Below are 15,423 nucleotides of genomic sequence, written 5' to 3'. Positions count from 1 at the left end.
CCAGCTCCCTCTTGTCCAAACAAGAGGCAAGGTAGCAGCCCCTAACCCTGGAGTGCTGCTACAGAAAGGTGGTCAAGAGACTATAAATAAACTATTATAAGCAGTTGACAATCACACTAATTTCAAACAACGGAATATGACACAACTAGTTTCCTTTCTTTTTCCTTCCGGACATCTGGATTTTTGCTATTGTTTTCAAGAGCTGACAGTATCCTGAGTTATGAACACAGATCTATAATTGCAGAAACTTACCCTGTGAAGCGTCACTGTGTGTTGTTCCCATATAGCTGTTTCTTCCATTGTTGTGCTCTGATTAAAAGGGAAGGAAAAAGTAATCAAGATTACTTTCTTGCCGTTGCTAACAATCCAAGTACAAGTGTAAGTCTTACAAGATGCAGACAGAGATGACTTTACAGCCAGCCAAATATTTCCTCTCTCCGTTCTTGTTTTCTTTACTAACTAACCTGAGGAAGATTTCTGGAGAACTTGAAAGTTTGCACACTATTTTGTGATACCTTGGTTGCACAAATAAAGACAGTGTACTAATAAGGACTTTAAAATGTCCATGTGTTTTCAAAATGGCTTTGGGTCTTTGTAACAGTGAATAAAATGAAGGCAGACAGATAACATTTTTGTTTTGTTTTTGAATTAAATTGACATAGTTGATCAGTGGAACATCCTTTGTTTAACTGGAATACATGGACAGTTGTCAGCTCTTCCTATCAAATTCTTCCTATCAATTCCTCTATTTTCAGCATGAATAACTCCAAAATTAACGTGTCGTGCTTTGTCTAGCTCAGCCACTCTTAATTTTTAATGTTTTACAAAGAAGTCTTACAATACAGAAAACCCAGATAGTCAATCCTCTTTTAAAAAAATACTTATTGATATAATTGAGAACCCATATTCAGGGAACACAAAGTGATAAATTTCTTCTAGTCCCCATTATCACATGCCTTCAGTTTTTCTTTAACACTATTTCCTTATGCACTGATATAATGCATCCCCTATAGTGGCAAATACTAGTGGGTTGCATTTCTCTGCCCACCATTTAACTGTGCTTAAAACACACTTTCAAAACACTTCACAGAAATATGGCTATCACAAGCCACATAAATGAAAACTGCGTCAAGCAAGTGCTTCTAATGAAATCTCTGGCATCTTACACTAACCATCCAAAGAGATAAACATGCAACATCCACATTCTCCCGGATTATTTCAGTAAGAATTTAAGACTGATGGTATTAGGGCTCCTGTTTTAAGAAAGCCCCTTGAGCTCTTCTCCCACCCTACCCACCAGAGCAGCAGAAAAAAGAATGAAGAGATAAATAATTTGCAACCAAATAAACAAGCTGAACCAATCTAGCTTCCCCTCCTCCGTAAACCATAATTAAAATTCTGAAAAGGGTGAAAATGTACAAATTATCAGAGAACAGCTCAAACTACTTTCAACACAATATGCAGAATGCACAAGACTTTTAAGAGTCAATAAACATATGAAATGTTTGTTATAGTATCAGCACTCTCTCCATTTCACTGAACATTGCAAATGAATAAAACTGGTTTGTGCCCGACACCCAGATACAGCTACCTATCATTTAAGCATCTCCCCGCTTCCCGGCTACAAAAATACCGTGGTGCTTTGTTGAGAGAAATATTATTTGGCACACATTTTACACTAGGCATGGATTATGACATGCTGAGCTACTGTACTATATAGGAAGGTCACGTTTAACTGACTCTGCAGTTCTGTGTATGCTAATCTTCTCTCACGTGAATTCCAGCATAGCGGAACAAAATAGGTTTCTATGTCAGACAGCCAGATTAAAGAGTATTGATAGGAGCAAATTTTAAAAACTGGATTACCAAAAAAGAAAGAGCACAGCTTTTGGTTTTGCTTTAAATGTAAGTGGTGTTGTCTTTAGAAAGCACAGTCTACAAGATGAAACATTAATGGTCATAATGGGCCAAAAAAGAGGGACAGGCAGAACTCACACCAAGCTGTGTTGCTGCAAGACCTATCATTCATGAGAAGTGGCTTGGGCTTTCAGTCTAGACCTTTTACAAGGAAACCCCCCAAACAGGACACTTTGTGACATGAAGAGTCCAGCGGCCATTGACAGGTCAGCTACAAAGCCTTTGTTAAACCCAAAGTAAAATCCTAGATGGAATGACTGAATTGAATGAAGACACATTTATTATTTTTATACTAATGCTGCAGTTCTTTTCTACATCCAACCTGCACTAAGACAGGTTTCATATAAAGATCAAATTCTGTTCAAAAATGCCCCTTCCCAAGGGCAGAGGTCTTTCCCAAGAGGAAAAAAGGAGCTGTTTTCACAGGGATGGCGGCAGGGTTGGCACACCTCGGCACCTGCCAAGCGCCACACTCTGGTGGGGCCCACTGCCACTCTCCGGAACTTGTCTCCTTCCTCCTCTGGGGTCTTCCTGTCTGTTCACCTGTTCTCCCAACCCTAAAAACAACTGCAAGAGCGAGGAGATGGAAAACCATCACCTGCTTGCCCTATGATTTCCCTCTGGACACAGAAAGGGAGTGGGGCAGTAAGGCCTTGCCCAAGGGCCCTCCAAAAACTGAAGCCAGCGTTGTTATTTTGCCAGCATTGTTATTTTGCTTAAATAGAAAGATTCAAATGCTTGCAGTTAAACAGATTTCCCTTGTAAGAGTATATAAATACTCAAAGGGGGTATCAGAATACTTCTTCTGAAAATCAAATATTCTACCTGGTGTGAAACCAGTAGATTTCAGAATAAATTTTTATTTTTTATTCCTTGACCCACAACCAATGAAACTACTACCACCCACCCACACCCAAGTACACTTTAGTACATGCACAGGATAGAATCCTAAGCCTGTTCCCGGCCTTTCCACTGGAATTAGTTATTTGTTCCCTCTGCTTCTTTGGGTGTCCTCATTCTGCCAGTTTAAAAAGTTTAGCCCTGGCAAAAACAAGCCACAGACTAAATACTACCCCCTTCAACATTTGCATTTTTAAAAAAGGAATTCAAGCTTGAGTTATCCCAATTCTGTCCGGGCATAGTCACTAACTGATGCAGTTGTTTTGTTAAATAGATTTCTCCAATATTATCAGGTTAAAAGTGACTCCTGCCTGCAGAAACCATAATCTTGGAAGACATAAATCCATTGGAAAGTTAGTTGAAAACTTTGTAAACAAACCACATTCCATTCTTATCAGATTGTGGGAACATAGCCAAAGTTATATAATGATATTTAAGCGAAGTACTGCTTTTCTGGAACTCTGTTTAAATATTTACTGGAGGTGGGGGGCAAAAATCCAACTTTGCTCCAGTTTTTACACCTGATTTTTATTTGAATAGTGAAGAAGTGTCAATTCAATACTCTGTACAATTTTGCTTTGTTGCTACTACTGGCAACTACTGATAAAAAAAAACCCTGTACATTTTGAGAACTGTTTAAGATATTGCCTGTTAACAGAGAGACAACAGCATCAAGAGAAGCGTTTCCTCCCAATCGTGTTTCTGTATCTGAGTTAGCAAAATGGTCCTTTCAGGGAACATGCACAGCTGCGGACTCAGGAAAGTAATCCTGGAAATGACTGGCTGGTTTACGGGGCCCTTATTATGTTATGTGGGAGAAAAACAATTAATTTCTTTTTTCCTGTCCAGTATTATCTACTCCTGCCTCCAAACCAAAGGCAGGCTGGAATTTTAAATGCCTTGCTTCTTGTAAGTCACAACATATGTCAGACTCAAAAGAGCACATATTTAAAACAAAACAGAAAATGCAAGCCGGAACAGAAATTAGTGACTAAACTGCTTTATTATTCACAAAGAAGTCCAGAACCCAATATCTGGCTGGTTATTACAAAATTGTAAAATCCAGCCTTCTTATCTGCACGTACCCATTCCCTTGGGCAAGATCTGAGCAAAGGAGTCAAAGGCGAGCACAGACCCATCTGATGGCCCAAGCTCACTTCACAGGACAGGGAAGAAGCATGACCAACCCAGGACCACACCCAGGTCCCAGGACAAAGGCAGGGAAAGAGGTGAATATCAGCCCCTGATGATGCATCTTTTTCTTCAGCAACTCTTGAATATTTGAAAGCATCTAATATCTAATATACTGCATCTAAGCATCTAATATGCTGCACAAAGCATTCTAATCATTTCAACAAAGGAATTGATGGCAGGTCGTCAGGCGTATATTACGTGAGTTTCATTTTGAATGACATAATATGCAAACTTAATTTATACAAGCTATGCAATGCCTAATTTGCATTCTCCTTAATATGCATATTACTCTGTCTTTGACTTTATTGAGTACCGTATTTTTCGCCCTATAGGACGCACTTTTTCCCCTCCAAAAATGAAGGGGAAATGTGTGTGCGTCCTATGGGGCGAATGCAGCGCGCCTTCCCGCTATCCCCCGACCTGGTTTGAAGGCTGGCGGCGGGGAGAAGCATGCTTCTCCCCGCAGCCAGCCCCACAAGCTCGGGGGACAGCAAGGAGGCGCAGCGTGCCCAGGCTTAGCTTCGTGCAGCTCTCCGCAAGCCGTGGGAGCCCGGCGCTGGGCTCCCACGCCTTGCGGAGAGCTGCCTGTTCTGGGGGCTGGGGAAGCTCGGGCTTCCCCCGCCCCAGCCCCGCGCCTGGGGGGGGGGGAATAATTTTTTCCCCCTTTATCCCCCCCCCAAAAAAAATTGGGTGCGTCCTATGGGCCGGTGCGTCCTATAGGGCGAAAAATACGGTATATGTCAAGCTCAGAACAGCCCAGTGCTTAATAATTATCCTTAATAATCTCTAGCTATGATGAGTTAGGAAAAGTGGAAACGAGAGCCTCCTGTTCAAGCCTGCCCCCTACAAGAGGCAATTTCTTAAGTTTTGGAACTTTTATATCACCAGGGAGGGGGGAAACATTCCCCTCATGCAACTGGTGATGAAGAGGAGAAAATCTGAACACAAAATAGATGCTCTCAAGAGTCCTACTGGGTTTTCTGATCTCACAACATGAGGAAGCAAGTATTTCACATTTATACAACTTCACAATTTGTATCTAGGGTGTCTGAACATCAACAGAAATTTTGAAGACTGTGACATGTACTTTATTCAGGGCAACCTTTGAGAGTTCTTCCAAAGCTGGTTCAATATATGACTGCTTTCCTTTGGACCACACCAGCAAGGCTGACAGAGGGGTCTTGTTGTCTGGGCAGCCCAGGACCTCCATAACAACTGCCCAGGCTTGCACTCTGGAGAGGTCACTTCTGTGCTGCTAATGCAACAAAAATAATGCAGGAGGCAGCAGTTATGAGTTACAGGTCTCTGCAGCCAAAGAAGGTGCTGTGATTCTCCAGCAGTTTGACTTCACCTCTGGAGTTATACTCCATTGTCTCTCAGACAGATGGATGCCAACAACCAAGACACTGAAGTAGCATTTCAGCACCAGCCTAAGAGTCATGGGTGACAAGGCCACATGCAGGCAAGGGGGGAGGCTGCAGTGAGAAAGCGGAACACTCTCACCTATCATTACTTCTGTGTCCAGCAGTGAAACCCGGTGGGCTGCCACAAGCCCATCCCCGCAACCAGCATGGAAGTGTGGCAGGCTTTTGCAACAGGGTTGGAGCCCTCTTATCATTCCTCAGCAGGCTAGTAAATTCTGTGGGCTTACTGACCCACCAAATTTCTCCACAGCGACTTGTTTTTAAATGTGATGTATAAAGAATACTTATCAAGATGATCCAGTAATCCCTGATTCTTCCTAAAGAAAAAAAAAAGATCTTGCCTACTTTATATTTAACCATGTTTGTTCACAGTTATGAATAGTAGCGTTGTTAGTAAGCTGAGGATGGGGTCGGAATATGTTATCCAAAAATGCAGCTGCTTTGTGTTGCCCAAGGAAAATAGAATCAGTATTTTTGTAACGTAGCACATAGCTCAGCCACCTGCTGGTATACTCAGACCAAGAACTAATGAACCCATTTTATAGGCAACATACACATTGGCCAAATGAAAAGTCCTTGACTCCCACACCCCAATACACCTCTGGATCAGGGCCAACAAGCCTTAACACCTAGAGCTCTGATTTCCATGCACTTACAGTTATGGGAAAAAGAAAGTGCACCCTCTTTGAATTCTGTGGTTTTACATATGAAGACATAATAACAACCATCTGTTCCTTAGGTAAAATTAGGTAAATACAACCTCAGATGAACAACAACACATGATATGTTACACCATGTCAATATTTATTTAACAGAAATAAAGCCAAAATGGAAAAACCATGTGTGAAAAACTAAGCACACCTTATGATTCTATTGCTTGTATAACCACCTTTAGCAGCAATAACATGAAAAAAATATTTCTGTAGGACTTTATGCATCTCTCACATCATTGTGGAAGAATTTTGGCTCATTCTTTAAGTTTTGCTTCACTTCATTGAGGTTTGCTGGCATTTGTTTATGCACAACTCTATTAAGATCCCGTACAGTATTTCAATTGGGTTGAGGTCTGGACTTTGACTGGGCCATGACAACACCTTGATTCTGTTCTTTTTCTGTTGTAGATTTGCTGGAGTGCTTGGGGTCCTTGTCCTGTTGTTGTTAAAAAAAACTGGGGTTTTGGCCAAACTTCAGCTGTTTGGCAGATGGCCACACATTTGACTGTAGAATACTTTGGTATACACAGGAGTTCACGGGCGATTCAAGGATTGCAAGGTTCCCAGGTCCTGTGGCTCCACTACCATGCTTGACACTTGGTATGAAATGCTTCTTCTGATATGCTGTGCAAGGGTTTTCACCAAATATGGCACTGTGCATTATGGCCAAATATCTCCACTTTGGTATCATCTGCCCAAAGACGTCGTTCCAGAAATCTTGTGGTTTGTTCAGATGCAACTTTGCAAACCTAAGCCATGCTGCCATATTCTTTTTAGAGAGAAGAGGCTTTCTCCTGAAAACCCTTCCAAACAAGCCATACTTCTTTAGTCTTTTTCTAATTGTACTGTCATTAACTTTAACATTTAACATGCTAACTGAGGCCTGAGGAGTCTGAGATGTAACTCTTGGGTTTTTGTTTTGGGTTTTTTTGCAGTTTCTCTGAGTATTGCACAGTCTGACCTTGGGGTGAATTTGCTGGGGTGTCCACTCCTGAGAAGATTGGCAACTGTCTTGAATGTTTTCCACTTTTGAATAATATTTCTCACTGTAGAATGATGGGCATAAAATTGGTTGGAGATGACCTTAGAACCCTTCCCAGTTTCATGGGCAGCAGCACTTCCTTCTCTAAGAGCACTGTGTCATCTTTCCTCTTTGGCATTGAGTTAAAACACATCTGAATGATACAGACCAGCATACTGCTAAAACCTTTGACTTTTATAGAGGTGGGCACACTTGCTGATGATGATCATAATCAAACCTTTTATTGGCATCACATACAAACATCCATAGCAAATCAGTACAAAATTACTGCCTTCCCAGTGACACAAAACATTTGTCAAATGAAAGAGGCAAGGCAGTCTAACATTACATCTCTAGGTCTCCAGGGAGATCAGACGTCTGCAATGTGTTTCGACGACAAAAAACCAGATAAAGATATTTAGCCACTACCTTGGTGATCTCCTGATTATTCCCCAATAATAGAAAATGTATGACCTCTAACTCTAGTTTCCATTTGCAACTGTGGGCAGAGATCAACATATAGTTTACATTTCAGAACCATATGTGTAAGAGTTTCCACCTGATGGTCTTCACATGGGCAAATTCTTCTCCTTCCACCATACCCGAGAACCTTCTCCATAGGAGGTTTGAAGGATTTGAATTAAAATGCTCTTCTTTCTTGAGGATTAAGCAAAAATTCAAGATAATTGTGGTTAATTTCATGTGCCCAAGAAAGTTGAAAGTTAAGAGGGGAGCATGTTTTCTCTGCTGCTGCTGTTAGTTCCTGGCGTTCAATGTCCCACAACCTAGTTTTCATTGTAGCCTTGGCAGATGGTGGGGACACTGATTGCAAAGATTCCACTGACAGCCCAAGTTGCTGTACCTTTATGTTAAACCGTTGTAGCCCTGGGGAAAGAAAGGGATATAGCAAAACTTCACTAGGGAGAGGATCTCTATCTGTTGTGAGGCAGATGTTTAACCAGCATGTGAGAAATCTCGCCCAGGCTATGGTCTCTACCTTGTGTTGACCCCCCTCTAGACACAAGGCTGCATAGGGTACACAACGTGGGACAGCAAAAATCTTAAAATGGAAAGCTGCCTGCACTTGTTCTACCAGCTGGGTAAACCCTGGCAGCCAGACTGGAATTCCGTAGAGCAACTGAGCTATAACTTTGGCGTTGAAGACCTTGAGGGCAGAGGGGATATATGAATTACCTCTTGTTATAAAGAAACTCATTGTGGCCTGCATAGACATCTTACAGGCATTCACCACTGTTGCACGGTGCAAGGACCATAGAAGCCTATGATGGAATGTGATTCCCAGGTAGCTGAATTCGAATACCTGCTGGATGGGTTTCCCACCAAATACCCAGCTATAGCTTTTGCGTGAATTCCCAGAAACCATTATTTTGCTTTTATCAAAGTTCATGCACAATTTCGTTCTGGACAGATAGTCAATACAGGAATTTAACAAACGTTTTAGGCGAATTCTTGTCCATGAAAGCAAAATCATATCTGCGTATAGAAGGATGGGAATGCTTGATGCATTGAGTTTTGGGCTGTGGGCATCCACCTGTTTTAGTAAAGAAGTGAGGTCGTTAAGAAAAAGATTAAAAAGAGAGGGAGCGAGTAAACAGCCCTGCTTTACACCTCTGTTTATAATGACAGGATCTGTCATTACATTCCCTGGTGTTGTTCTTATGCGACAGGTGTTCTTTGCGTAAAGCTTTTTGATCAAGTAAAGTAATCTAGGTTCTAGGCCCATTGTCTCCAATTTGGACCATAACAGCCCCCTGTCAACAGTGTCAAAAGCAGCCTTGATATCAAGGAAGGCACATAAAGACATTCTTTATGACGTCACGTGTACTTAATGGTTAAATGAGATAACACCAAACAGTTGCATAAAGCAGATTTCCCTGGCCTGAACCCTGCCTGCTCTGGACCTATGGTAAAATTCCCAGAGCCTTCCCAATCAGTTAGCCCATTGAGCCACGTCAGGGCCCTGGTGGTGGTCAGCTTGGTAAGTCACAGACCAGCCAGATTAATTACTGGATCCTGGGATCTACATTCCCAAAAACAGAAGTCTGGAAGAACAGAGGTATCCAAGATCTCCCATGCTTTTGCATACACCTCCCACCCTTGGCCCAGGCGGGCATTAAAGTCTCCAGTCAAGATAATAGGTAGGTCAGGGCAGATGAAGTCCAGATTCTCGAGCACGTGTGCAATAAATTCCCATTGTAGGTTCTTGGCTGTAACAGTAGGAGTGGGAGGAATATACACATTGATCAGTAACAGTTCCTGGCACACTAGCTCTATCTTTGTTACCAGTACAGTGGTACCTCGGGTTAAATACTTAATTCGTTCTGAAGGTCCGTTCTTAACCTGAAACTGTTCTTAACCTGAAGACCACTTTAGCTAATGGGGCCTCCCGCTGCTGCTGCGCCGCCGGAGCACAATTTCTGTCCTCATCCTGAAGCAAAGTTCTTAACCTGAGGTACCATTTCTGGGTTAGTGGAGTCTGTAACCTGAAGCATATGTAACACGAGGTACCACTGTAATTTACAGCTAGCATTTGTTGACAGGATGTGTTTACTTTTCATATGGGGAGCCACCAGGGTTAACAATCCACCCGAAGGCCTACCTTTCTTGTGGCTTTTGGTTGCCGGAACTGAAAAGGCATTAAAACCTGCAAGTTCAATGTGACGTAATGAACAGGTTTCTTGTAAACAAACTATATCATATGCCCTTATCAACTTTGTAAAGTCAGGGAGACACAGCTTAGAAGACCACCTTGCCACATTCCACAATAACAACTTCAAAGAGGAATGTTGCACCAGGTTCCCAGCCATGGCATAAGGTCAATCTAGGTGCATGTCAGAAGGCTGGCTATCACTTGGAGCCCCAGACAGTTCCTGGTGTATTTCCTCCACTACCTCTGGGGCGCCAGTTGTTAGTCCGTTGACCCTGGTGTAATCACTTCTTGAACTTGCAACTGTCATCTCCTTGATTGTACTCGAGTTAGCGATTTGATGGGCGAGTTCATTCGAACTTGGAACGATGTTAGAATTATAGTCCCCTGTAGTTTCTCCTAGCGACAGTGTTATCTGAATTGCTGAGATCATTGGGGGGGGGGGCTTCGTCGAAGACAATTAGATCTATCTCTGACTTTCTGTGTGTCACGTTACCCTTGGGGAAAGCGTCATATGTCGTTGGCTGAACAGATTCCAGCCGGGGTAAAGAGTGGTGAAATTCAGGATCTGCCAGAGATCTAATGGAGTGTCCTATCTTTGACTTATCTAGATTGGGCTGGCGTTCTTTATGTGTTTGGCCTATTTGCTCTGAGGTTTTCCTCTCCAAGGGAGTATTACGGCTGGGTTCACCATGCGTATCCATCTTTGACAGCCCTTCCGAATGAATTGTGGCCCTATGAAAAAAGCCCTTCGGCAGAGAGAGCGTTGGTTTCTTGGGGTCGGTCCGGCTATGCGACAAGTTTGGCAGTAGTTGTTTTCGTTCCGTGTCTTTAAAAACGCACCTCAAATCAATATTATAGTCCTGTAAGAGGGCCCTATATTTCAGGAGCTTTTCAGGAGTAGCTGAGTCGGAAAATGTCAGCATGAGTCTAGTGTGCTGGGGGTCCATTATTATGTCCTGATATGTAAAACCACAGAATTCAAAGAGGGTGCACTTTCTTTTCCCCATCACTGCATGTTGTCCTTCACTTTCACATGACTGTAAGGCAGCCACGTGGAATCGTTTCCAGCCTGAGGGCTGCATTCTCTTCTGGGCAGCCTTCCAGGGGTCACATGCCAGCAGGGGGCCAAACAAGGGGAGAACGTAGGTGGAGCAAGGAAACACAAATTTTACCTTTTGCACAGTAGGCTGGTTAGCAGGCAGGCAAGCAGCACTATCAAGAGTTCAAGGAATATTCCATCCAGGCAAAAACACTCAAGGATTGTTGGTGGGGCCTGGGGAAAGACCTGAGGAGAGCCAGATACAGATGCCTGGAGGGCCACATTTGGCCCACACACCCAAGGTTCCCACTGTTGCCCCTGGTGAATCCAGAAGCCGAAATGACCGAAATGACTCCCAAGCAGATGCCCAGGGGCCCTTGCAACATATTGGCATCAAGCAATCAACAAGTTGTCTAGAAAACAGAACTTCTGAATCCCAGTCAAGACTAGTGCTGACGTGCACAGACTCCCAACATGCTTACAGAGACTCCCCTGGCTTGCAAAGGGTCCCCTTCCTCATCTGAAATTAGGCTTGAAACAGCATTCAGTTGTAGCCACTATAATAGTTGGTAGCGTGTGCTTGGTTGTGGCTTGTGTGTGGTGCTCACAACTGTTTCTCTGGTTTGCAAATGTGCCCACAGACCAGAAAAGGTCCCTGCTGAAGCAGATAGTGCTGGGTTAGATGGACAAATAAGATGGTCTAAGGCAGCTTCCAAGATAAAAACGAACCGGGACCAGCAAACTGCATTTCATCAAAATATTTCCAACACTGCTGTCTTCTTACTTGGAACTGCTCTCAGGAAACTGAAGTGTTCCAAGAAACACTATTCAAAAGGCATCACCACTCTCTAGTGTGAAATGTTTGAGATGCAACCCCAAGTTGCACACCGAATCCCACTGCTTAAGAGTTGGTTTTGGACTCTCCCAACCATTTTCAAGATGTGCACATTTGAGAGGTATCCCAGGCACAACGTTTCTTCCCTGTCTTTGCTTACAGCCACTGATGTTTATGTTCTTTTTCTCATGATGATTTGTATTTATGTTACTTGATTGTCAATTCCACAGTCAAGTTATATATTTTTAGGGCAGCTGTGTATAAACTTCACAAGGATTTGTGGCTACAAATGACAGGGTTAGTAACTTTGCCTGTATAATTTTGGCCACACCATTCATTTTCTTATTTAAGTTCATGAAGTACAGACGTTTCAGATTTCTAACCCTTAACCTGTAAGCCATGTCATACCCTCAATCTTCCTTTGTTCTGTAGACTTCATACATTTTTAGATGTGACAAGCATTCCGCAAAGGCTCCAGGATGTTTCCTGCATGATAAGCAGCCAAGTCTAAATCTCCCCCCCTTTTTTTAAAAAGATCAGAATGAGAGAGGGGGTTATCCTCTGGGATATTCTGAAGCAGTCATCCAAAAGGGGTACAACATTTGTTGCCAGATGACTTATGTAATTTGAGTATGAAGCAGAGCATTAAAGCAGCAAGCAATTTGTGTGACATCACACAAAATGAAAAAGCAAAATTTACCCAGCCAGTAATATATTTAACTTTCACCGCTACAAACATAATTCCTTTGACAAGAAAATGTACGTGGGCAATTGTCTGCTCCCTCTCCTTTAAAAAAAAAAAAAAGGAGAGAGAAACTAACATGAATAGCTATTTACAATATTTTTACCACAGGGGTTCCACATCTGAAAATTTTAAAAAACTGTCATGAGCATTACAAAATACCCTTTTCGTAAGAGATACTCAGAATCCCATTGCCAAAAAAGCAGACAAAAAACCCACAACTTTCTTAAAACAAATAAAATGCACCCCCCCAAAAAAACCAGTAAGCCCACGCCAAAAAAAGGAATCCCACCCAAACAGATTAAAAAAACAACTGAGCGGGGAGTGGGCCTTGGCAGGAGGATGTCTGAGGCCACTGCAGTGCCCAAGGGACCATGTGGGAAGCCACAGGCTGCCACCTTAAACACATTTATTATGGAGCAAGCTCAGCAGAGCATGTGTTACTTCTGTGCAAACTTATATGACATTGCACTGTGAAACACCCTATATAACTTAAAATAACAGCACCCACATAGAAGTCTATTGTTCAGTAGTTGAGCACATATCTGGAAATGCCAGGGACTGAACCTGAGATGTCCTGCATCTATGCGCTTCTGTCTGAGACCCTGGAGAGAAGGACTAGGGCACAGGACCAAACTAGGTGGACCAACAGTGTAACTCTGTAACTTTGTGCCAGTGTAATTTTGTATGTTAATATGTATACATTTATGTTATAATGAAAGTTGCCAGTCTCCGAATCTCTGCGAATCCAACACCACCCTTACCACTTAACACCTTTTAGGAAGGATACTTGAGGGTTTGTGTTGAGATTGATTGGTGCAGATAAGGGTTTCTGTAGTTCTTCACCCCTCAGGTGTGCCTGACTGTCACACCTAGAGGCAAACTGTTTTGCCTGGGATGACCCAAGATAGAACTCTATTTTAATTCCAGAAAGAACCCCACTGCCCTGGAAACACAGGCTACTTACTCTAAACTGAGAAGCACCTGATTCTACTCCCTGTGGATTCTACTCCCTGTGGAGTATAAGGCACCTTGGCCTGTGAATACCAAGAGATCCACGTATTCAAGTTTTATCCTATGTCCCTAAGTTTTGCCTGATGTCCCTTGCTCTCTCCTGCTTGCCCACTATGGCATGTTATCTAATCTGGATGGGATGGGCTATTCTAGCTTTCCCCAACCTGGAGCCTCCCAAATACAGATGGACTACAATTCCTACCAGCCCCAGCTAGCATGGTTGGGGATGATAGCAGTTAAATTCCAAAACAGTGGGGAACATCAGGCTGGGGAAGACTGAGCTAGTCTATGGGAAACTGTCCTTGTGGGATACCATCAGCAGGTTGGGACCACAAGACCTTCTGATGCCTCAAGATACACAATCTCAACTTCTGTAAGGTGCTCAGTTCCTTTAGCTGCTGCTACACCAAGGTGACGGGGGGGGGGGGGAGCTCCTTGCAAAATTGTTCTTCACCTTTCCTCCACCTTAGCTGGCAACCAGTCAAAAAGCATTTCCAGAACTGGAAATGTGACTAAAACATGAGAGAAAGGACACCTTGCCTACGCAAGCTGCGTTCATGTGAATCACAGAGGTTACTCCAATGAAGGAAGAGGTGGGGAACAGAGAAACCTTGGGAGGGGCAGAGAGGGCCCCACCCAATAGGCTAACATTCCCATTATAGTTGAAAATTGGAACGGCAGGACTTCACTTACAGAGGAATCGATACTGCTGTGCTCTCACTTGACAACTTATTTCCCAAATCAGTAAGATCATGGGTAGGTAGACCTTAGGCTTGGAGGCAGGAGCAGATCCAAAATGATGGTTTATCTACTCCACTCTGTAAACCATATGACAGCATAACTAGCACATACAGCCAAGTTATTGCATACCAGAAATGATCTCTCATTCCTTCCACAAAAATATCCTCCTAGTCGCTCACCCTGCAACCCCACTTCTTTCATTTTAGCAGTCTTATTTGGGAGGGGCTGCTATTGTTATACAGTGGTACCTTGGTTCTCAAACTTAATCTGTTCCAGAAGTCCGTTCCAAAACCAAGGTGCGCTTTCCCATAGAAAATAATGCAAAATAGATTAATCTTTTCCAGACTTTAAAAACAACCCCTAAAACAGCAATTTAACATGAATCTTACTATCTAACGAGACCATTGATCCATAAAATGAAAGCAATAAACAATCTACTGCAGTCACAACCAATCAATCAGTAGCTGAACTGGGTTCCACACAGTCACAAACAAAAAGGAGGGAGAAAGGTTGTTTTCTGCTGCTCCAGAGAAGCGGACACGGAGCAATGGATCCAAACTACAAGAAAGAAGATTCCACCTAAACATTAGGAAGAACTTCCTGACAGTAAGAGCTGTTCGACAGTGGAATTTGCTGCCAAGGAGTGTGGTGGAGTCTCCTTCTTTGGAGGTCTTTAAGCAGAGGCTTGACAACCATATGTCAGGAGTGCTCTGATGGTGTTTCCTGCTTGGCACGGGGTTGGACTCGATGGCCCTTGTGGTCTCTTCCAACTCTATGATTCTATGATTCTATGATTCTAAAAAAGAGCCGCATAAACAAAAACTCAAAATAAATAGCAAAAACAGACAGACCTCTGCATAACACTCAAAACGGAAGTGTGACACTCAAATCGAAAGAATAACATTCAAAACAGAGCACGTTCGGCTTCTGAAAAATTTTTGCAAACTGGAATACTTACTTCAAGGTTTGCAGTGTTTGGGTTCCAAGTTGTTTGAGTACCAAGGCGTTTGAGAACCAAGGTACCACTGAAGTTAAAAACTGGGAGTCAAAAACGCCTTGCTTTTTGCTAGCAGACTACTAGACCAGTTAAAATCAATTTGTAGAGAAGCTACAAACTGAGACCATTTTTAAAAAACAATAAAAATAATAACATTTTGAAATGTTTTGAAAACTACTTCAAGGTTTTGATGCCTTACAAAACTGGAAGCGCCC

The 15,423-nt window shown here is 42.7% G+C and overlaps 1 protein-coding gene across 15 annotated transcripts in view; it reads right to left on the bottom strand.

The window, feature by feature from the left end:
* Positions 1 to 15,423, bottom strand: part of TJP1 (tight junction protein 1) — a 316,441-nt gene that overhangs the window by 68,569 nt on the left and 232,449 nt on the right. For all 15 annotated transcript variants that reach the window (XM_083586103.1, XM_083586110.1, XM_083586111.1 and 12 more), the window contains one exon: positions 253 to 309. In XM_083586103.1, the coding sequence (XP_083442229.1) occupies positions 253 to 309 (57 nt within the window). The remainder of the gene's footprint in view (positions 1 to 252; positions 310 to 15,423) is intronic.

This window comes from Podarcis filfolensis (genome assembly GCF_964270895.1).
Source record: "Podarcis filfolensis genome assembly, chromosome: 14".
Classification (NCBI taxonomy): Eukaryota; Metazoa; Chordata; class Lepidosauria; order Squamata; family Lacertidae; genus Podarcis; species Podarcis filfolensis.
Note: the sequence above shows the minus strand (reverse complement) of the source record. Positions and strands in the feature narration are given on the sequence as shown.